This window comes from Trachemys scripta, chromosome 2, assembly GCF_013100865.1.
Source record: "Trachemys scripta elegans isolate TJP31775 chromosome 2, CAS_Tse_1.0, whole genome shotgun sequence".
NCBI lineage: Eukaryota > Metazoa > Chordata > Testudines > Emydidae > Trachemys > Trachemys scripta.
In genome coordinates, this window is record NC_048299.1 from 122,165,630 (window position 1) to 122,187,870 (window position 22,241).

A 22,241-nucleotide genomic window follows, 5' to 3' on the forward strand; every position below is an offset into this window, starting at 1 on the left:
GGCTGTGTTTTACCTATAAGTCTTCCTGTATATCTGTGTGCTAGCAAGTGGGTAATAAAGTCTTGCAGTGACATGTGATCATGTCACATGAACTGGAATCCATCTTTAACCTGGTGCTTTTCCAGTGGGGGGGTGGAGACCCAGAGGGACAAAGGGTTCCCGCCTTATGCAAAAGATATATATATAAAGGGGTGGAACAGAACAAAGGGAGGAGAGGAGAGGAGCCATCATGAGGAATCCCCTAGCTACCACCTAAGCTGGAACAAGAGCTGTACCAGGGGAAAGAATTGTGCCCAGCCCTGGAAGGTGTACAGTCTGAGGAAAAAACTTACTGAAGCATTTCTGAGGGTGAGATTATCAGTATTCAGTTTAATTAGACATAGATTTGTGCATTTTATTTTATTTTGATTGGTGACTTACTATTTGGAACCACATAAATTCTACTTTCTGTATTTAATAAAATCACTTTTTACTTATTAACTCAGAGTATGTATTAATACCTGGGGGAGCAAACAACTGTGCATATCTCTCTAACACTGTTATAGAGGGCGAACAATTTGAGTTTACCCTGTAAACGCTTTATACAGGGTAAAACGGATTTATTTGGGTTTAGACCCCGTTGGGAGTGGGGCATCTGAGTGCTAAAGACAGGTACACTTCTGTTAGCTGCTTTCAGGTAAACCTGCAGCTTTGGGGCAAGTAATTCAGACCCTGGGTCTGTGTTGGAGCAGATGGGAGTGTCTGGCTCAGCAAGACAGGGTGCTGGAGTCCTGAGCTGGCAGGGAAAGCAAGGGTAGATGTAGTCTTGGCACATCAGGTGGCAGCTCCCAAGGGGGTTTCTGTGATTTAACCCGTCACAGTTTCAAAATGTCTTTATTCCACAACGCATTTACCTGACACTACCAGTCTCAAAGTGCAGTGGTGAAAGGTCTTTTTTCACATTTAAAAAGTGCTTTACATGCTACGACAGTTCAAGAAAGACTTAACGGTCTCAGGCCTGGTCTGCACTACATAGTTTTGTCGAAAAAACACTGGCTGTGTACACACTACAAAGCTGCTTCTGCCAACAAAACTCTCCTGCTTTGCCACAAAAATAAAACCACCTCAATGAGAGGTATAGAGCTTTTTTGCACAAATTCATATTGACAGAGTGTGAGTGTAGACACCATTCTTTATGTCACCGTAAGTGGCCATCAGGAGGTGTGCCACAATGCCCATTCTGACTGCTCTGAGTCAGCGGTTTGATCTCCGCTGACCTGCACCAAGGCACGCAGGCATCAGCCCCTCCCCCCTTGAAATCACTAGGAATATTTTAAATTCCACTTTGCTTGGCGTGGACATCGTGTCTTCCCAGCTGACCAGGGTGGCTCCATACAACTCCCGCTTGGAGCACACCAAAGCTGTTGGATCTGCTGAGTACGTGGGGAGAGGAGGATGCACAGTCCCAGCTCCACTCCAGCTGCAGAAACTTGGATACCTACAGGCAATTTCTCATGGCTTGTTGGAAAAGGCCTATGAACAAGACATGCACCAGTGCCATGCGAAGATAAAGGAGCTGAGACAGGTGTACCAGAAGGCAAGGGAGGCAAACCATCGCTCTGGTCCTGCGCTGAAGACCTGCTGCTTCTACAAGGAGCTGGATGCCATCCTTGGCAGCGACCCAACCTCCACCGCTACAAGCCCTGTGGATACTTCAGCGGGGCTGGAGGCAGTGAACAGTGGACTTAACACCAAGGACAAAGTCATGGATGAGGCAGTTGAGTTGGAGGATGATGTGGAGCATACAGCAGCGTTGTCTGGTGGCGCGGCAAGTCAGGAACCGTTTTCCACACCAGAGGGGTCTAGCCAGTCCCAGCAGTCCATCTCTGACATGCATAATGCAGGAGAGGTAAGTGATCTTTTTGAGTTGATGCTGCTCGGTTATATGAGGTAGAGCTCTCCTTTGCTCTGTATATTCTAGAAGTGGGTGAAGGGATGGAAATATACAGAACTACTTGTGTTTGTGTGTGTTCCACATTCCCCTGTGCACTAAGCAGTGTGGTGGAATGGTGTGTTAATGCACACCAGAATTTCAGGGAATCTTTCAAAGAGATCTCTAGGAAACTTTCCTGGATGTACTTGCCTATTCTCTGCCAAAGATTCCATGGCAGAGCTGTTGTTCCTTCCCCTATTGTAGGAAACTTTCCCGTGCTACTCAGCAATAATTTTGCAGGGACCAAAGTGGCACACAGGCAAGTAGCATAGGGACTGGGTCTGTAGCCGCACACGTGCAGGAGATGTACCTTTTCATCCTTGCTTACCCTCAGGGTGAGATAATGGTTACAATGACCCCCTGCCTGTGGAAAATGGTGGCGGAATTTACAATATTGTTCCTAGTCGATGCACTGATCCCCTTAAAAAAAACACCTAGACCCTTAGCCCCATCTTGAACGCTGAACCCCCACCCAGGCCACACTTACCATGTTCAGGGCATTCACCGAGATATGTGCTTGCAAGGGGACAGTGAGAGTGATTTGTATGTTAAGAGGTGTATTGATTCAATTCTGTGCATGAACTAACAATCATGCTTCTGTATATTGTTTCTTGTGCTTCTGCAGATTTGACCTTCAGGGCAACCTCTTACACACTGGCTTGTGGACATTCCAGATAAAGAAGCAACCAAGGGGGAGCAATGAGGTCACTTCAGAGAGGTGCGCCAATCTTCAAAGGCCAGAAAAAAAAATCAAAGAAGTGGAAAGAGACCCTCAAGGAAAAATTTAAAATAGAAAGGACTGAAAGGAGAGTGAGGAGCAAATTGTAAAGGACCAGGAGTAGATGATTAAAGTGATGGAAGCGCAAACAGAGATGTTGAAGTCCCTAATCACACTCCAGGCTCAACACATGCATGCTCACCTCCCCCCTCTCCCCTACTGCATCTGATCCAGAATGGCTTTCCAGGCCGTCCCCAAACTTCTCCCACACATTCCTTCCAACTTACTGGAATGTCTCAGTACCCTATTCACTTCACACCTTCATACAGCTTCCGAAATGATAGCTGGACTTACACATAGCATTGCAGGGCAGTGTAGGCTCTCATAGCGATCTTCTTTCCCACTATACCTTTTGTGGGTATTGTTAATTGGTATTTAATAAAAACAACTCTGAAAGATGAGTAATCTTTATTTATCTCCTACACATGGTGATTGATGCTGGTAGTAATGCAGAGTGGCAGTTTGATCATTTGCTGACTACAAATCCCGGCCAGGAATCATCACAGTTTTCATGCATTGGGGCAAGTTTACAAAACATTGCAGAGTGCTATATGTAAAGATACATTACTGGTGCTCATTATCAAAATGTTGCCTCAAAGCCTTCCTGATTTGAATAGCACCCCATTATGCCCCTTTAATAGCCCTGGTATCTGGCTGCTCAAATTCAGCAGTCAGGTGCTCCACCTCTGTGCTCCACCCTGGGGGAAACTTTTCACTCTTAGCCTCACAAATATTGTGGAGTGTGTAGCAGGCTCCTTATGACCATGGGAATGCTGACATAAAGGCAGTGCCAACATGCTTTTAATCTGCCAAATGCACATTCCACGGTATTTCTGCACCTACTCAGCCTATTGTTGAAGTACTTGTTGCTGCTGTCCAGGTTTCCCATGTAAGTATTTATGAGACAAGGGAACAAGGGGTACGCTGGATTTCTCAGGATGACTATGGGCATTTCAATATCCCCCACTGGAATATTCTTGTCTAGAAAGACAGTCCTGGATTGAAGCTTTCTGTGCAGGCCAGTGTTCCTGAAGATGTGTATGTCATGCACCTTCCCAGTGAAACACCCTTGGTGATGCACAAGCGCCTGCAGTACCATAGAGAATTACTCTTTTCTATTGATGTACTCCGTCACAAGATGGTCCCGGGGCAAAATTGGAATATGCGTGCCATCTATCGCCCCTCCGCAGTTAGGGAATCTCATTTCTGCAGAGCGGTGCTATTTCACGCACATTGCCAAGAGTCACAATCCTTTGTAGCAGAATGTGGTTAATGGCCCTGCACACTTATGTTAACGCAGCTCCAACAGTCAATTTCCTGACTGTAAACTGATTCACTACCAACCAGTTGTTTACTGAGCCCAAAAGCCACTGTGTTCATCTGCTCCGTGAATGCCAAAAGTAATCTGGTGTTGTTTCTTTCTATGGCACGCAGCAGGTAAGGCAACTCTGATTCCTGTTCAGCTTGTGATAACCCCCCTGTGCCCAGAACACCCTGCTGAGCCCCAGCCACCTTCAGCTAGAGCCCCTGCAGAGTCCCATTGCTCCTCCACCAGAACCCCCCGCCCCACCAAACTGTGTCAAGGTCAGGTGCAACCTCACTGCCTAGTCCCTGTACCAAGGGAGGTGGGCGCTTCAGGATGATCTGTCACCCCAATGCAGCCAGTGGCCTGTGTTCCCCACTGCCATGCTGAAGCCACATTTATTTATTGACACACAACATTTTCAGAATTTTGCAGAATTTTTAATTTTTTGGTGCAGAATTCCCTCAGGAGTAGTTATACCTGTGCAATTCATTTTCATTGGTGGTTGTTGCACAGGTGCAATTGAGGGCAACGCTAAAAATCATGAGGTTACACAGGTAGCTGCACAGTTGGAAATTAGACAGCATTGTTCTGGGATGTGCAATCCAGAAAAATGGGGCAAATAAATAATTTTGCATACCTCTGGAATGTCTTCCATTATGTTTCACAGTATGCAGGACAATAAAGGATTATCTCAATTACAGTTCCACCTGAACATCTGTGATTTTTATATAGGAAATAAACTTCCTGCCTGTTGGTCTTTAGATGAGATCTGTGACATTCAGATTCTTAGTATCCATTAGTGTAATGCTAGTAGTTAGCTCTCTTTCTGCAAAAGTATTGGGGTCAAATACACAGCTGTTGTAAGTGGACAAACATCTTACTGAAACAAATTCCAGTTGTCCTGATTCAAATCACTATTTTATAGCATGAGCAAATGGGCATCACTTCCTCTTTTCTATATCAGGAAACCCTGCATTTGTGGTAGTGGGCAATGTCCTATAAGACATTCAGTCTGAAATGGTGCTAAACATTTTGTTTGCTCACACTTGCCACTAATCTTTATTCAGCTGCACCCACTGCAAATTTCCATCATCTTCAGAAATAGCTATGCAGTCAATAAGTGTTTCAATGTTGTTGTGATTAAAGAATAGGCAGGGCCAAAACCATTTTGATTTACCTACATTAAGAAACAGCAGACTTGTAATTCACAGCTCATAGTGGCAATAGTGGAAACTGTACTGCAGACAGATCTCAGGCATATGTTTTTCCCCCTCAATCATGTCATATAATCTTACTCTCAAATCTTGCCTACGCTAAGGAATTTGCAAAAGTTTCCCAGTGCAATGTAGGCCTGTCTTGACATGAGTAATTGAACATGGGTGAGGTCTTATTTCTTGGGAAACAGGTTAAGGGAGGTAAATGAATCAGCAGGCTGGAAACAGAATGTCTGTATTGGTTAAGATAAGGTTGAACACCCAGGGACTCTGGACAGTGGACAAGATAATGGGTAAAATATGCCTGAATTGTAAAATGAGGTAAAGAGTATGTGCCTGGACAGTGCATGCGGAACAGGGACTTGTTTCTACAAAGTGATCAAGCCAATCCCAAAATGTATGACACAATGTATAGTTAATGCAATGTAATGTGTAAATGTATATAAAGGAAGAGGTTTGCTGTGTAACTTTGGATGTGAAGCACACCCTATACCCCACCCCATAAGCTTGAGTCTGATCAATTTAGCATAGCTTTGATGTATGCCAAATAAAGGAACCTAAGTGACAAGACTGTAGTCGAACTATGTTCTTGGATAACCTAGTGGAAGAGGTTTTGGGAATGCCAACATGCAGCTCTACTAGTGGTAGCAACATTAGGACTGTTGGGATAAACAAGATTGCCATGACAACTGTTACATTGTTTAGGACTCCTCCAGGCAGAGTGGTAAAAACCACAGGTGGCTGCAGATTTATCTATGCTAATATTCCTGCCATTGCTAGTATCAGTGATGTTAGCAATGGTGGGAAACATTTGCCAAAAAAAATCTTGTAGACAGCGTCTGAGAGTAGAATTATATGACAAGATGGTAAAAGAGCTTGAGTCTGCAGTACCACTTCCACTGTTGGTACCACAGGTGAATTTGCATTGGCAGTGAATTACAGGTCAGATTTTTGCCAGTGTAGACATTGCACGTAGAATCAGAAGCCTACCTACTACTTTGGTTAAACACAATTTAACAAGATTCTGATAAGGTATCAGTGTCGGCAGATTTTGTTTTCCTCAAGGATAACCATGTTGTACAATCTTGCTATAGACTGCCACACTTCCCCATATGAGTGATTAGAGAAATCATGCCAGAACTCTTCTAGGAAAAAAATGTTTAAACAGCTGTAACTACCACACGTTGTATGGCATTGTGGCAAAAAATGGTTGCATACCTATACTGTAACTCTTGTTCTTCAAGATGTGGTTGCACACGTGTATCCCACTCAGGTGGAGGGAAAGAGGGAGGAAAGATGTACTTTGATGGTCATTTTATCCATTTAAGATTTGTTACTACTGGATAACTGCAGCACTGTTAAAGCATATTCAGCTTTTACATGATGTTGTTTTAATTTGAATTACATGTAAATACTATGACTATATCATTTGAATAATAAAATTAATATTTCTGTGGTCAGAACTTGGCTGAATAAACATGGCACATCAAGACCACATGATATTCCATGTTTTTTCTGGAATGTTATCTGAGCAATTTCCCACATTTTCACAGATGAATGCCAGTTGGGGATTTGCCACATCCTTAATTAATTCCTATGAAACCTGCTAGAGATTGAGGCCAAGTAGTCATTTCAAAATGACTGATGATTTTGTTTGTGTGTTTTTTGGGGGGCAGGGCTCAGTTAGAGACCTTAAAGGGAACTGTTTTTCAGAGGGTGAGTACTTAGTACTTTATGAGAAGACAGTGACAAAAACAAAACAGGGAATTGGAAGATGCATTTGCTAGATTAGCTTCCCAGAGGTAACCTGTTGGGGTCCCTTAGGGTTAAAAGCAGCAGCCTTTTTCAGGTTGCTTCCCCCATCCTTAGTTTCAGCAGGTTTTACACAGGAATGATGAGGTCATGTTTACCTTAAAAGGAGATGCTTGGTAGCACCATGGTGAAGGCTTTGGACAAAATAAGGCTCAAATTATGTGCTGCATTACACGCCAGCTGCATGTTGTCCTTTTCCAAACAAGGAGCTATCCAAGGTGCTTTACTCAATATAACAAATTTACCATAAAACTAAAATATATTGAATATTAGTATTTATCTGCAGTAAAGACCTTACTAAAATAAGATTATTTGGTAAAGACTCAACTAGCCTCTTTGGACCTGATCATGCAGTCCAAACATAGTAAATGGGAATATTCACGTTTGTTATTCTGCACCTGCTTTGGCACTTCGTTGAATTGGGATCATAGGCAAAACTGAGAGTTTTGTATGTATAAGGATTGCAGATTTGGGCCCTTAAAATGCATTCCTACCTACTGTTATGTATTGCAATAACAGTAACTAGGTAATTTAAAATGTTTCTTTTCCTATTTGTTCTAGGGCACTCATCTTTTCTTTCTTGATTCGTGGAGGAAAACCAACACCATTCATTACTTTTGCACTAGCACTCATATTCTGTGTCTATAATGGATACTTGCAAGGTCGGAGCTTAAGTAATTATGCAGAATATCCTTCTGGTTGGCTGAAAGGTCCTTGTTTCATTGTAGGTGAGTTGAATAAAAGCATGCTGTTTTATGAGACCCAAAAGCAAAATTGATTATCATAAGTCTTTATAAAAAATAAACATAAAATTATAGTTCTCATAAATGGGGATCCAGTGGTCTAGACTTTTTTTTTTTTTGGTTAGACCTTCTTATTGTGATACAATGGAGGTCATTTAATCTTTATTTTTCTCTCCTTACTTCCATCTTTGAGTTTTGATTCCCTCTTCTGATGTGCTGTCTGAGCAACTGTATATCTATCAGCCTGACATTGGGCCTGGGCAAAAAAATGGAATGGCTGAAATGGGTCTGGATTAATATAGAATTAAAGAAAATCAATACAATTGTCAGTCAACATGGGTTTATGGAAAACTGACTAATTTGATACCCTTTTTTATGAGATTACAAGTTTGATTGATAAAGGTAATAGTGTTGATGTAATATCCTTAGACTTCTGTAATGCAGACATTTTAATTAAGAAGCTAGAAGAAAATGAACATGGAATACATTAAATGGATTAAAGGCTGGCTAAATTACAGGTCTCAATGTAAGTGTAAATGTGGACTCATTCATTCAGTGTGTTTCTAGTGGGGTCCCTCAGGGATCAGTTCTTGGCTCTGTGCTCTTCAATGTTTTTATCAGTGATCTGGAAAAAAATATAAAATCGTTATTGATAATATTTGTAGATGGGGAAGTGATAAGTAATGAAGAGGACAGCTCACTGATACAGAGCTATCTGGATTGCTTGGTAAGCTGGGAGCAAGCAAATAATATATGTTTCAATACAACAAAATGTAAGGTCCTAAATCTAGGAACAAAGAATGTAGGCCATACTTACAGGATGGGGGATTCTATCCAGGGAAGCAAGGACTCTGAAAAAGATTTGGGGGTTATGGTAGATAGTGAGTGAACATGAACTACCGGTGTAACATTGTGATCTTGAATGAAAACCAAGGAATATTGGGTTGGAGTAAGAAGGTTGCATTACCTCTGTGTAGTGGGGCGCCTGCCCCACTCCTGGTGAATTTAGGCTGCAGCAGGCCAGTGGGCCTGCACAGACGGGCAGACAATCAGGGCCCAGATTGGAGGGAGCCAATCAGGGCCAGGCTCAGCCCTATAAAAAGGCTGCTCAGGGAGAGAGCAGGCAGTCTGTCCCAGGCCTTTGAGAGGGGAAGGTCTGTCTTCAGAGGTTGGGAGACTAGCACCATGGACAGCGCAGTGCTGGCCAGGCTCGGGGAGCAAAAGGCAGCTCTAGCCCATAGCTTGCCAGGCTGCAGGCCCTGAAGGGAAGGGCGTAGTGGGTGCAAGGGGTCATAGGGGAAGTGGCCCAGGGAAGCGGACAGATGAGAGGAGAGAAGGAGGACAGCAAGGCTGCCGCCAGAGGGTCCCTAGACCGGGACCCTCCACACCTTCCCCACTTGCAGTACACCCAGCCATCGGCCGCAGGGAGTTGCCATCATAGACTATGCCAGATCCCTGACGAGGGATTAGACTTTGGGGTGTGTGGTTGGACATGGTGGCAGGGGTGTAGAGAGACTGCTGATCAACCCACGGAAGGGGGTGTGGATGGACTGAGGGGCACTGCCGGAGGGCAGTGGTCTGGAAAAGGAGGCTGCAAGCTGGTGAGCGACACGGGTCCACACGCCAACCAAGGGCGAGACGACAGATGGGACTGTCCACGGTGCTCCACTGGACTGAGCTAATTCCCAGAGACGACCAGCAGGAGGTGCCAGGTGGTGCGTCCCAACCCTGTTACATGTGGTGGAGAATGTGGGAATAGCGGTCTGCCCCTGATAAAGGGGCAGGGCAAGGACTGTGGGACAGTAGCCTAGAACAGCGCGAGACTGAGAAAGGACTGAGAGACAAAATGATGGAGAAAAGGGACTTGTACTGGAGGGCCTGGGTGGCTCGGCTTGCCGAGCAGCAGAGAGAGGTGCTCTGGCTGCTGGGGGGGTGTACAGCCAGACCATATAGGAGACCAGGTGCCCAGGGCAGGAGGTCAGGGCCTGGGCTCAAGAAATGTTATGCCTGTGGGCAAAAGAGCCACTTCAGGTGGGAGTGTCCCGACTGGGAGGGGGCAGAGAAGGCCCACCCAGAAAAAGCACCCCCTATGAGGGTAACGGGGGGCCTCTGGCTTGTTGGGTCTGTGGGGAGCTGGGACATCTGAAGAGGGAGTGCCCCTACAGAGCTCCCAAGGCCCGGGCCAGCCCAGAGGGAAGGGCTAGGGCCCACACAAGCAGGACTAGGGCCGTGGCAGAGGGAAGGTGCCAAGGGTGCTTCCATTGCCACACCAAGGGCCACATAAAGAGGTATTGCCCCCTGAGGCAGAAAGGGGGAGTGCCTGAGACAAAGGCTCGGTCTGGGACTAGCTGCCAAGAAGGGATGATGCAGGCCGAGGTCCCCCGAGAGAAGGGGGCAGGGGCAGAGAGGCCCCACCTTAACCAGGGAGCCCACACAAGGGCCGGGAGGGCCGATGTGGGAACCCAAACGGAAGTGGGAACCCACGTAGGACCAGGGAGGTCTACAATGGGGACACAGACCATAGAGGAGGGAGGCAGGTTGCTTCAGATGGTGGAAGGCCTGCGCTACGAGAGGGATTCCCTGAGGGCCCAGCTGCAAGGAGCACAGGGGCGATAGGGAATTCCCCCCCCCAAGGGTTTTTAAGGGGGAGGGTGTGTAGTGGGGCGGCTGCCCCACTCCTGGTGAATTTAGGCTGCAGCAGGCCAGTGGGCCTGTGCAGATGGGCAGCCAATCAGAAAAGGGCTTATTGGGAGCCAATCTGGGCCCAGATTGGCTCGGCCCTACATAAAGGCTGCTCAGGGAGAGAGCAGGCAGTCTGTCCCTAGCCTTTGAGAGGGTAAGGTCTGTCTCCAGAGGTGGGAGACTAGCACTGTGGACAGTGCAGTGCTGGCCAGGCTTGGGGAGCAAAAGGGAGCTCTAGCCCGTAGCCTGCCAGGCTACAGGCCCTGAAGGGAAGGGCCTAGCGGGTGCAAGGGGTCATAGGGGAAGTGGCCCAGGGAAGCGGACAGACGAAAGGAGAGAAGGAGGACAGCAAGGCTGCCGCCAGAGGGTCCCTGGGCCGGGACCCAGAGTAGCAGGCGGGCCTGGGTTACCCCTTTTCCCCCTTGCAGTACACCCAGCCATTGGCCATAGGGAGCGGCCATGATAGACTACGCCAGATCCCTGACAAGAGGGATTAGACTTTGGGGTGTGTAGTTGGACATGGTGGCTGGGGCGTAGAGAGACTGCTGATCACCACCCCTTCCCCGGAAGGCGGTGTGGATGGACTGAGGGGCACTGCTGTAGGGCAGTAGTCCGGAAAAGGATGCCACGAGCTGTTGAGCGACATGGGTCCACACGCCAACCAAGAGCAAGATGATGGACGGGACACCACCAGGAGAGGGTGTTCCACTGGACTGAGCTAATTTCCAGAGACAACCAGCAGGAGGCGCCAGGTGGTGAGTCCCTACGCCATTACAGTCTGTATTTGGCACTATTGTGACTGCTATTGAAATACAATGTCCAGGTCTGGTGTCCTCAATTCAAGAAGGAGAGGGTTGGAGAATTGGAGAAGATTCAGAGGAGATCCAGGAGAATGAGTAAAAATTGGGAAATGCTTTACAGTGAAAGACACAAAGAGCAGAATCTGTGTAATTTAACAAAGACGTTTAAGGAGTCACTTGGTTACTGTCTATAAATACTTACATGGGGAAAAGAAATTTGACATTGGAGAGCTCTTCAGTCTAGCAGACAAAGATCCAGTGGCTGGAAGTTGAAGATTCAGATTTGAAATAAAGCACAATTTTTTAACATTGAGGGTAATTGACTATTGGAATAATCTTCCAAAGGTTGTGGTGGATTGTCTGTCACTGGCAATTTTAAAATCAGAATTGGCTGTTTTTTCTAGAAGATATTCTCTAGTACAAACAGGAATTAATTCAGGGAAATGCTATAGTCTTCGTTATGCAGGAGGTCAGATTAGGAGCAGCTCTACACTTAAAATGCTGTAGCGGCGCAGTTGCATCAGTGTGTATTTACACCAGCCAGTGTAATTAATCCACCTCCAGCAGAGGCAATAGCATGTTAACGGGAGAAGTTTTCCCGTCAACATAGTGCTGTCTAAACCAGAGGTTAGGTTGGTATTAGATGTGTGGATTTTTCACACCCCTGAGCAACATATTTATAACAATGTAAGTTTATAGTGTGGACGTGGCCTAGAGATGACCACAGTAGTTCCTTCTGGCCTTATAATCTGAGTCAGTGAAGGAGGTTTTGGAACAAATTGATAAACTAAACAGGAATAATAATGAGGAGGTGCTACAAGGACTCCTCGTTGTTTTTGCTGATACAGTCTAACACGGCTACCACTCTGTAAACAGGAATAAGTCACCAGGATCAGATGAAGCAACAGAAGGTCCTGTGGCACCTTTGAGACTAACAGAAGTACTGGGAGCATAAGCTTTCGTGGGTAAGAACCTCACTTCTTCAGATGCCAAGTGAAGGTTCTTACCCACGAAAGCTTATGCTCCCAGTACTTCTGTTAGTCTCAAAGGTACCACAGGACCCTCTGTTGCTTTTTACAGATTCAGACTAACACGGCTACCCCTCTGATACAGGATCAGATGGTATTCGCCCAAGAGTTCTGAAGGAACGCATATGTGAAATTGCAAAACTACTAACTGTAATGTGTCATTTAAATCCGCTTCTGTACCAAATGACTGGAGAATAGCTAATGTGATGCCAATTTTTAAAAAGGCTCCACAGGTGATCCCAGCAATTACAGCCGGTAAGCCTGACTTCAGTACCGAGCAAACTGGTAGAACCTATAATAAAGAACAAAATTGTCAGACCTAGATGAACATAATTTGTTAGGGAAGAGTCAACATGGTTTTTGTAAAGGGAAATCATGCCTCCCCAATCTACTAGAATTCTTTGAGGGGGGTCAACAAGGTCCCTCACCAAAGGCTCTTAAGCAAAGTAAGCTGTCATGGGATAAGAGGGAAGGTTCTCTCATGGATTGGTAACTGGTTAAAAGATAGACAACAAAGGATAGGAATAAATGGTCAGCTCTCAGAATGGAGAGAGGTAAATAGTGGTGTCCCCCCCGGGTCTGTACGGGCCCCAGTCCTATTCAATATATTCATAAATGATCTGGAAAAAGAGGTAAACAGTGATGTGGCAAAATTTGCAGATGATACAAAATTGCTCTAGATAGTTAAGTCCCAGGCAGATTGCGGAGAGCTACAAAAAGATCTCTCAAAACTGGGTGATTGGGCAGCAAAATGGCAAATTAATTTCAAATTTGATAAATACAAAGTAATGCACACTGGAAAACATAATCCGAACTATACATAGCTAATTTAGACCCTATAATTTTCTGTTATCACTCAAGAAAGAGATCTGAGTCATTGAGTGGATGTTTTCAGAGAATTATTCACAATGTGCAGCGGCAGTCAAAAAAGCAAATAGAATGTTTGAATCATTAAGAGAAGGACAGATAATAAGACAGAAAATATAATATTGCCTTTATAGAAATCCATGGTACACCCACATCTTGAATACTGCATGCAGATGTGGTTGCCCCATCTCAAAAAAGATATATTGCAATTGGAAAAGGTTCAGAAAAGGACAACAAAAATGCTTAGAGGTATGGAATGACTGCCATATGAGGAGAGATTAATAAGACTAGGACTTTTCAGCTTGGAAAAGAGATGACTAAAGGGGGATATGATAGAGGTCTATAAAATCATGACTGGTGTGGAGAAAGTAAATAAGGAAGTGTTGTTATTTACTCCACATAACACAAGAACTAGGGATCACTAATAGGCAGCAGGTTTAAAACAAAGTATTTTTTCACACAATGCATAGTCAACCCATGGAACTCCTTGCCAGAGGATGTTGTGAAGGCCAAGCCTATAACAGGGTTCAAAAAAGAACTAGATAGGTTCATGGAGGATAGGTCCATCCATGGCTATTGGCCAGGATGGACAGGGATGGTGTCCCTAGCCTTGGTTTGCCAGAAGCTGGGAATGGGAAACGGGATCGATCACTTGATGATTACCTGTTCTGTTCATTCCCTCTGGGGCACCTGGCATTGGCCACTGTCAGAAGACCTTTGGTCTGACCCAGTATGGTCGTTCTTATGAAAAACTCTTTTGGAAATTATCTGCTGGGCTAGAGTCACAAAGAAATGTAAGTGTGATGACACTGAGCACTGCCATGTCTAACTTTGAGGCACCTAGAAAATCACTGGGATTCACAAAGCCTGGGTTAGGCGCCTAGGCTTCCTATACATTGAATAGGGAGAAATACACCTCTACCCCAATATAACGCAACCCGATATAACACAAATTCGGATATAATGTAGTAAAGCAGTGCTCCAGGGGGGCAGGGCTGTGCACTCCAGTGGATCAAAGCAAGTTCGATATAACATGGTTTCTCCTGTAACGCGGTAAGATTGTTTTGGCTCCCAAGGACAGCGTTGTATCGAGGTAGGTGCCTCTCAGTGGGATTCACAAGAATCAGTATGCTAGGCAGTACCTCATCTAAGCTAGCCAATGGGAGCTGCCAAAAGAAAGGCATATGTGTTAAGCCCTGCCACTCTCATAGAGATAAGCACCTAAGCCTGGGCTGCAGGGAATCATTGGAGCCAGGGCACTGGATCCTGGGTCTTCCACCTCCCAGGTGAGTGCTCTAACACCGGTCTAGATAGTCATTCTCAGGCTTGTGTGCTTTCACTTTGTCTGGCCCAATTACTTTTTAAAATTATTTATCTACAGTGGAACAGTTTCAACAAGAGACTGAAGGAACTCCACATCAGAATATCGTATAGTCTAATGGTTAGAGAACTAACTAACTGAGGTGGCAGATCCCTGTTCTTATCCCTTTGTCCCCTTAGGTGGAGAGGGGGATGTGACTCAAGGACATCTTGATCTCAAATGAGAGAGGGCACAGTGGTACATAAGGGTTACAGAGATCCTTTGGGTAAGGCATCTATCTTCAGTGATCTTAAACTCAAAAAGGAAGCTTACAAGAAGTGGAAATTTGGACAGATGACTAGGGAGGAGTATAAAATATTGCTAGAGCATGCAGGGGTGTAATCAGGAAGGCCAAGGCACAATTGAAGTTGCAGCTAGCAAGGAATGTGAAGGGTAACAAGAAGGGTTTCTACAGGTATGTTAGTAACAAGAAGGTGGTCAGGGAAGGTGTGGAACCCTTACTGAATGGGGAACGCAACACAGTGACAGATGATGTGGAAAAAGTTGAAGTATTCAATGCTTTTTTTACCTTGGTCTTCACAGACAAGGTCAGCTCCCAGACTGCTGCATTGGGCAATACAGCATGGAGAGGAGGTGAGCAGCCCTCAGTGGTGAAAGAACAGGTTAAGGACTATTTAGAAAAGCTGGACATGCACAAGTCCATGGGTCCAGATCTAATGCGTCCAAGGGTGCTGAGGGAGTTGGCTGATGTGATTGCAGAGCCATTGGCCATTATCTTTGAAAACTCGTGGCAATTGGGGGAGGTCCCGGACAATTGGAAAAAGGCAAATATAGTGCCCATCTTTAAAAAGGGGAAGAAAGAGAACATGGGGAACTACAGAAAGAGAACCTGGGAGTCAGCCTTACTTCACTCCCTGGCAAAATCATGGAGCAGGTCCTCAAGGAATCCATTTTGAAGCACTTGGAGGAGAGGAAGGTGATCAGGAACAGTCAACATGGATTCACCCAGGGCAAGTCATGCCTGACCAACTTGATTGCTTTCTATGATGAGATAACTGACTCTGTGGATATGGGGAAAGCAGTGGATGTGATATATCTTGACTTTAGCAAAGCTTTTGATACGGTCTTCCCACAGTATTCTTGCCAACAAGTTAAAGTATGGATTGGATGAATGGACTATAAGGTGGATAGAAAGCTGTCTAGATTGTCGGGCTCAATGGGTAGTGATCAACGGCTCCATGTCTAGTTGGCAGCCAGTATCAAGCAGAATGCCCCAGGGTTCGGTCCTGGGGCCAGTTTTGTTCAGCATCTTTATTAATGATCTGGATGATGGGATGGATTGCACCCTCAGCAAGTTCACAGATGACACTAAGCTGCGGGGAGAGGTAGATACAATGGAAGGTAGGGATAGGGTCCAGAGTGATCAAGACAAATTGGAGGATTGGGCCAAAAGAAATCTGCTGAGGTTCATCAAGGACAAGTGCAGAGTTCGGCACTTAGGAAGGAAGAATCCCTTGCACCTCTACAGGCTAGGGATCGACTGGCTAAGCAGCAGTTCTGCAGAAAAGGACCTGGGGATTAGAGGATGAGAAGCTGGATGTGAGTCAGCAGTGTGCCCCTGTTGCCAAGAAGGCCAATGGCATATTAGTAGTAGTAGGAGCATTGCCAGCAGATCGAAGGAAGCACTGTAATGGGTTACCTAGGGAGGTGATGGAATTTCCATCCTTAGAGGTTTTTAAGGCCTGGCTTGACAAAGCCTTGGCTGAGATGATTTAGTTGGTGTTGGTCCTTCTTTGAGCAGAGGATTGGATTAGATGACCTCCTGAGGTCTCTTCCAACCCTACTCTTCTATGATTCTATCTACTAATCCACCAAAGAGTGCCATGTAAGGACTCTAATAAAAGCCTGTATCACACTGGTTATCATAATCATTTTGAGATGTCTGTATGGGTAATATGTGTAGTTATGTATATGTACTAAAATTTATGTTCTTTACGTCTGTGAGTTAAGGCAGGTCACTGATTAAGTATTCTATGGTTCACAATGGATGGCCTTTCACAGTCTGAGCAAAATGCTAACTGATTGTGGAGGTTGTGGGGGAAAAGAGAAACAGCATGGGTTATCATGTTAAAGGATAAGACGATGAACTTTTTAAGCTGTATCTGGGTGCAGATGAATCTCCAATTATTCCTTCAGTGTGTGAGGACAAGCCGCCAGTGGGCTTGAATGTCTGAGGCTTCTCAGCCAAATTGGTTAAAAACACTGGGAAAAATACTTGAGGTAAGCTATTTTGTAGGAGATAGGTGAATGCCTTGTTAGTTAAGTTTAGGCTCTAGAAAGCATATTTTTTATATATATAACCATTTATTTCTTATTTTCTATCATTTCAATGTCTATTCTTTGCTATTAAATAAGCTCTCTTATAGTGGCCTGTAGCGGGGCGGCCTGGCTTCCAGGCGCCCCAGGAAGCGATGAGCCAGAAACGCCGCCAGAGTGGGCGGAGCCACCGCGGCCTGTCCCCGCCCCCCGGAAGTCAAGGGGCGGGACAGGAAGTATAAAGGCCAGGCCCCAGCGCTCAGTAGCTGGCCGGCAGCGGGAGAGGACAGACGCTGGTGCCCGAGCTCCCGCGGACCTGAGCCTGCCGAGAGCCCGGTACCCTGAGGAGGACTGGCCGAGCCTGCCGAGAGCCCGGTACCCTGAGGAGGACTGGCCGAGCCTGCCGAGAGCCCGGTATCCTGAGGAGCGGTTTGAGCTTCCCCCCGCCGAGGGCCCAGAGGGAGCGACAGACCTACCTGGTGCTCGGGGCCCGGAGGAGCCCATGATCTGTGACCCAGCAGACGGAACTCAGGAGGAGCAGGTACCCATGGAGGAGGAGATGGGAAGTGGCCCGGGGATAGCAGACCCCGAACCCATGTCAGTGTGTTGCGGTCAGGATCCCCACTGACTGCGCGGCAGACGGACTGCTGCGGATAGGGCCCCGGGCTGGAACACAGTGGAGTGGGTGGGCCTGTGTTCCCCCCTGCCACCCCGCGCCGGGTGGCAGTCTCTCCTCCTCCTGCCCCAAGGGGCCTGGGCCCCTGACAGACTATCCGTTGGCTGCCCTGCCCTGACTTAGGGCCTGGGCTAACCCAAACTGACCCAGCCCCTGCTACAAGGCCTGGGCCACTGACTGACTATTGGTGTGCAGCCCCGCCCTGACCCAGGGCTGGAGCTGTTAATTGTGTGCTCAGTCCCTGCATAAGGGCCTGAGCTCAGAACTGTTAATTGTGTGCTCAGCCCCTGCATCGGGGCCTGAGCTCAGAACTGTTAATTGTGTGCTCAGCCCCTGCATCGGGGCCTGAGCTCAGAACTGTTAATTGTGTGCTCAGCCCCTGCATAGGGGCCTGAGCCCTGAACTATCAATTGGGTGCTTAGCCCCTACCCAAAGGTCGGGGCCCTAACTGTTATTCGCTTTGTAGCGGGGCGGCCTGGCTTTCAGGCGCCCCAGGAAGGGACGAGCCCCACCCCGGAACTACTACATGGCCCAATCAGATAGGCAAGCTTTGAGCACTCTTGCCGGATAGGCAAGTTAGGTGGAGAAACCCCTATTTTCCACTGGTTCATACATTGCTCTGAAGCTTCAGCGTCTGGATGCTTGGTGTGGGGCTGCAGTGTTTTTGTTCAGAGGCAGAAACATAGGCACCTAGGGAACTTTTACTGAAAGAATTTAGTCGCTGAGAGAATTTAGGCATCTACAGGATTTGGGGATAGCTGAGTGGGGGTTTTGTGAATTCCAGTTGGGCCTGATTCTGATTTTTAGGCACCTCAGACCTTTTGTGAATCTGGCCTCTAGGGCTGCAGTGCTCCGGAAGAGGGAGTCTGACTTTAAACAAGGAAAAGAAAGGGGTAGGGGAAAGCTGAACTGTATTCATTTGGTGGAATGAGAAGGTCTGAGTAGAGCACCCATAGGGACACTATTATAAGCATAAGAGAAGGTTAGTCACCCTGTGCAGTAACTGAGATTCTTCAAGATGTGTGTCCCTATGGGTGCTCCGCTACTCGTCCTCCTCCCTTCTCTGCCTCAGAGTCTATGTTTGAACTCCAAAGCAGAGGGAACTGAGGGCAGATAGACTGCACAGCGCTATATAGATGCCTCTCATGGCATGAGACAGGAAGGAGTGTATGTGCGGACAGCAGGCATTGCTACTGAAGTTCTCTGATCCCATCTACAATGGAACACACCCAGGGGGACACAGCTGAAAGAGCCTCAGTTACTGTACTGGGTGAGTAACCTTCTCTTCGCTTGAGCAGTGTCCTCACAGGGCAGTTAGCATGCATCATTTTAGATTACCTGTTGCATCTTAAATCAGATCTGTCTCTCAACTCACTGAGGACCCACTTAGCAGCGATCTGTGTTTCATCCCCCGATCCAAGGGAAGTCAGTATTTTCCAACTCCATGGTAGTTAGATTTTTGAAAGGTATTATCAGTGTCTTTCCATGTGTAAAAAGTAGTTCCCCTCTCAGACCTTAACGTGCTTGCTGCCCTTGTGGGACCCCCATTTGAGTCCCTAGCATCACATTCTCTTTCCCTCCTTTGCCAAAAGACAGCCTTTCTTATTGCTATAACATCAGCTAGAGAGAATTTAGGGAGGTTGGTGTGAGTGCTGGAAGCTCCCCCAGCACCCAGACCTTGGCCCTGCCCCCTGCTCGGCCTCCTCCCCCAAGGTCACACCCTAGCTTGGCCCCCTCCCCCAAGGCCTCACCATCACCGCTTGCTCCTCTCCTCAATGGCAGCAGTTGTGGGGGGCCTCGGTGAAGGGGGGCTTGGAGGAGAGGAGCAACTCAGTGAGCGATGGGGCCTTAGGGGAAGGGGTGGAGCGGGGACAGGAAGGGGCCAACCAAGGGCGAGTCTTGGGGGGAAAGAGGCAGGGCTGGAAGAGGAGCAGTGTGGGTGGGGCCATGGGGGAAGGAAGAGTGGAGCGGGGCCTTGAGGCGGAATGCAGGTGAGGCTACAGCCCAGGCATCCGCACTCTCAAATGTGGTGGGTCGTCAGGATGCCTCCAAAGGGAGGTGCGCCACATCCTGTTTGGGGAGGCATAGCATACCCTGGCCTATTAAACCCACCACCCATGGCGGCACTGCCCGTAATTAGTCTCAGGAGGGACCACAACTAGGTGTAGGATACTATAGAATTCTCTGACTTCAGTGCACTGGGTGTGCATACCTGAATGGAATACACATCTGCACCTACATCTTGAAGAACAATAGTTATAGTATAGTTAAGCAACCGTTTTTTCTGCTCACACAGAGCTCATTCTGGATTGATGCCTAACTATACACAAAGGCCTGGATCCACACAGGCACTTAGTTGTTGCAATGTTCAGTATCATGGCAGCTAACTTTTAGGTGCCTACGAAATCACAGGAACACCACTGTGATCTACAAAATCTGAATTAAGTGCCTAGGCTCACTATACAATGAGTGGGGGGGAGGGAAAGGTGCCTTGCAACATGATCCACAAAAGACAGAACAGAAGGCCCAAGCTAGCCAATGGGAGATGCTGATGAGAGAGGTGTGTGCTAAACTATGCCCTCTGAGATAGGCATCTATCTCTGTTTAGCAATCCATGAAAGGTAACCTGCCACCTGGAGTTAGGTGCCTGAATCATTTCTTGTGTGAATGAGTTGCCTGCCTGCCTCACTCCATGCTCACCTTATAACTTTTAACCTGGTGGTTAGAGCACTCATCTAGGGTTTAGACACACACCCCCCCTCAAGGGGAAGAAAGGATTTGAACATGGGTCTCTCACTTTTTAGGAGGGTGTTCTTGCCACTGAGCTATGGGATAATCTGATGTGGGTGCTTGTTGAAACTGTTCCAATGTGCATAAATACTTATAAGTCATATATAGAAAGAGTGACTGGAGTCCAGTAGTTAGGGCATTCATGCAAGATGTGAGACCCATGGTCCAGTCCCCAGTCCTGCTGCTCTTATCACTTTTTTCATTATTTATCCACAGCTTCAACAGGAGATACTGAGGGAGTCCCACATTAAACTGGTGATTAGAGTACTCTCTTGGGAGACCCATGTTCAAATCCTTTCCCCCTCTGTGGCAGAGGGAGGAATTTAATGTGTAGAGTCAAGCACAGGAGTTTATTACGCACAGCACTGGCGGAGTGTCACTTTGCTTATTAGGCTCAGAGACATTGCAAAACAATTAGTTACAATAGATTATATATGGTGCTCATTGGGCAGAGAGAAGTGACAGGGATGGGTTTTCCCAAACCCCTGGATAGGTTCTAACAGCAAGACAAGATGAGCACAATAAGCCAATGGTCTAAAAGATTACATAATGGTTCCACCCATGGCCCAAATTAACATATTGCTGACACACAGGTAATTACCCCCAAACTATGTCTATTGAAGTATATAGGTTAAATCCTAATTTTGGGGTCCAGGGGAATGAGGTAGCAGCTCTCTTGGTTGACCAACAGGTACATTCCTAGAGACTTAAAGCAAAAAGCAGTAATTAGTACTTAACAATTTCACAAGTTTACCCTTGCATTTCTTTGGGCTAGGACTGGCATACATCTTTGGGTGTCATAACTCATGTTAATCATATTAGGCCTCTCCCCAAACCTTGTCTAGGATCTGAGGGGTATTGTACCACTATCTCCTCCCTGCATGAGGCCTTTCTCGGCGCTTCATGTGTCTATAACTCACAATAAGGACGCCCAATTACATTTGGAGTTATGCTGACTCTGCTCACTGACTTGAAACACAAAAGGTTATCTGTTTACCCCAGCTTCCTTTGAGCTATGTATTGTTATCTATTAGCCAGCCCCCATAGCGCAAGCCAAGCTCTGGACTCCGGGCCTATATTGAAAAGTTCTTAGAAACTGTAGTTAAGATCTTACATCCATAGCTAATGGATTCTGACCCTTCACCTACTGTCATAAACAAATAGTTAAGAGTTAATGCCTCTTTTACGTGTAAAGGGTTAAGAAGTTCACCTAGCCTAGCTGACACCTGACCAGAGGAACCAATGGGGGGTTAAGATTTTTTTCAAAAGGAAGGAGGGAAGTTTCCTTTGTTTAGTTTCAGTTTAAGTTTTGACCGGAGTGGGAAAGCTCCAGAACTCAGCCTCTTATCAAATAGTGAGTATTAGTGAAAGAAATAAACATAAACCTATTAACTTGTCTTGGGCATTAGGGAATAATCAAATTGGGTATTTTTTGTGTAACTAAGTTTTTGCTCTGGGGAGCATCCTCTGTGTTTTGAATTGTTGTCTGTGAAATCAGTTTGTATGCTATCTCCCAGAGTTTCTTTTACCTTTCTTTTCTTTAATTAAAAGCTTTTTTTTTTTTTTTTTTTTTTAAGAACCTGATTGATTTTTCCTTGTGTTAAGATCCAGGGGGATTGGAGCTGGACTCACCAGGAATTGGTGGGGGGGAAAGAAGAGGGGATGGTTAAATTCTACTTGTGTTAAGATCCAAGGGTTTGGATCCGTGTTCACCAGGAAATTGAAGTCTCTCAAGGCTACCCAGGGAAAGGAGTTAGAACTTGGGTGTGGTGGCAGCAAAACCAGATCTAAACTGGTAATTCAGTTTAGGGGTTCACATGCAGGTCCCCATATCTGTACTCCAAAGTCCAGAATGGGGGGTGAAACCTATGACACCTACTAATCTAGAGAACTCTGCCTCCATATGGGCTCATGCAGCCTGTGCAGTTTACTCAAA

General features: G+C 46.3%; 1 protein-coding gene across 3 annotated transcripts in view; it reads left to right on the forward strand.

Annotated features, from left to right (window-relative positions):
* Nucleotides 1-22,241, forward strand: part of SRD5A1 (steroid 5 alpha-reductase 1) — a 53,444-nt gene that overhangs the window by 9,316 nt on the left and 21,887 nt on the right. For 2 of the 3 annotated variants that reach the window (XM_034761506.1, XM_034761507.1), the window contains exon 2: nt 7,644-7,810. In XM_034761506.1, coding sequence (XP_034617397.1) covers nt 7,644-7,810 — 167 coding nt within the window. Of the gene's footprint in view, nt 1-2,597; nt 2,691-7,643; nt 7,811-22,241 lie in introns of all 3 variants that reach the window. The other variant, XM_034761508.1, reaches the window with a different exon arrangement.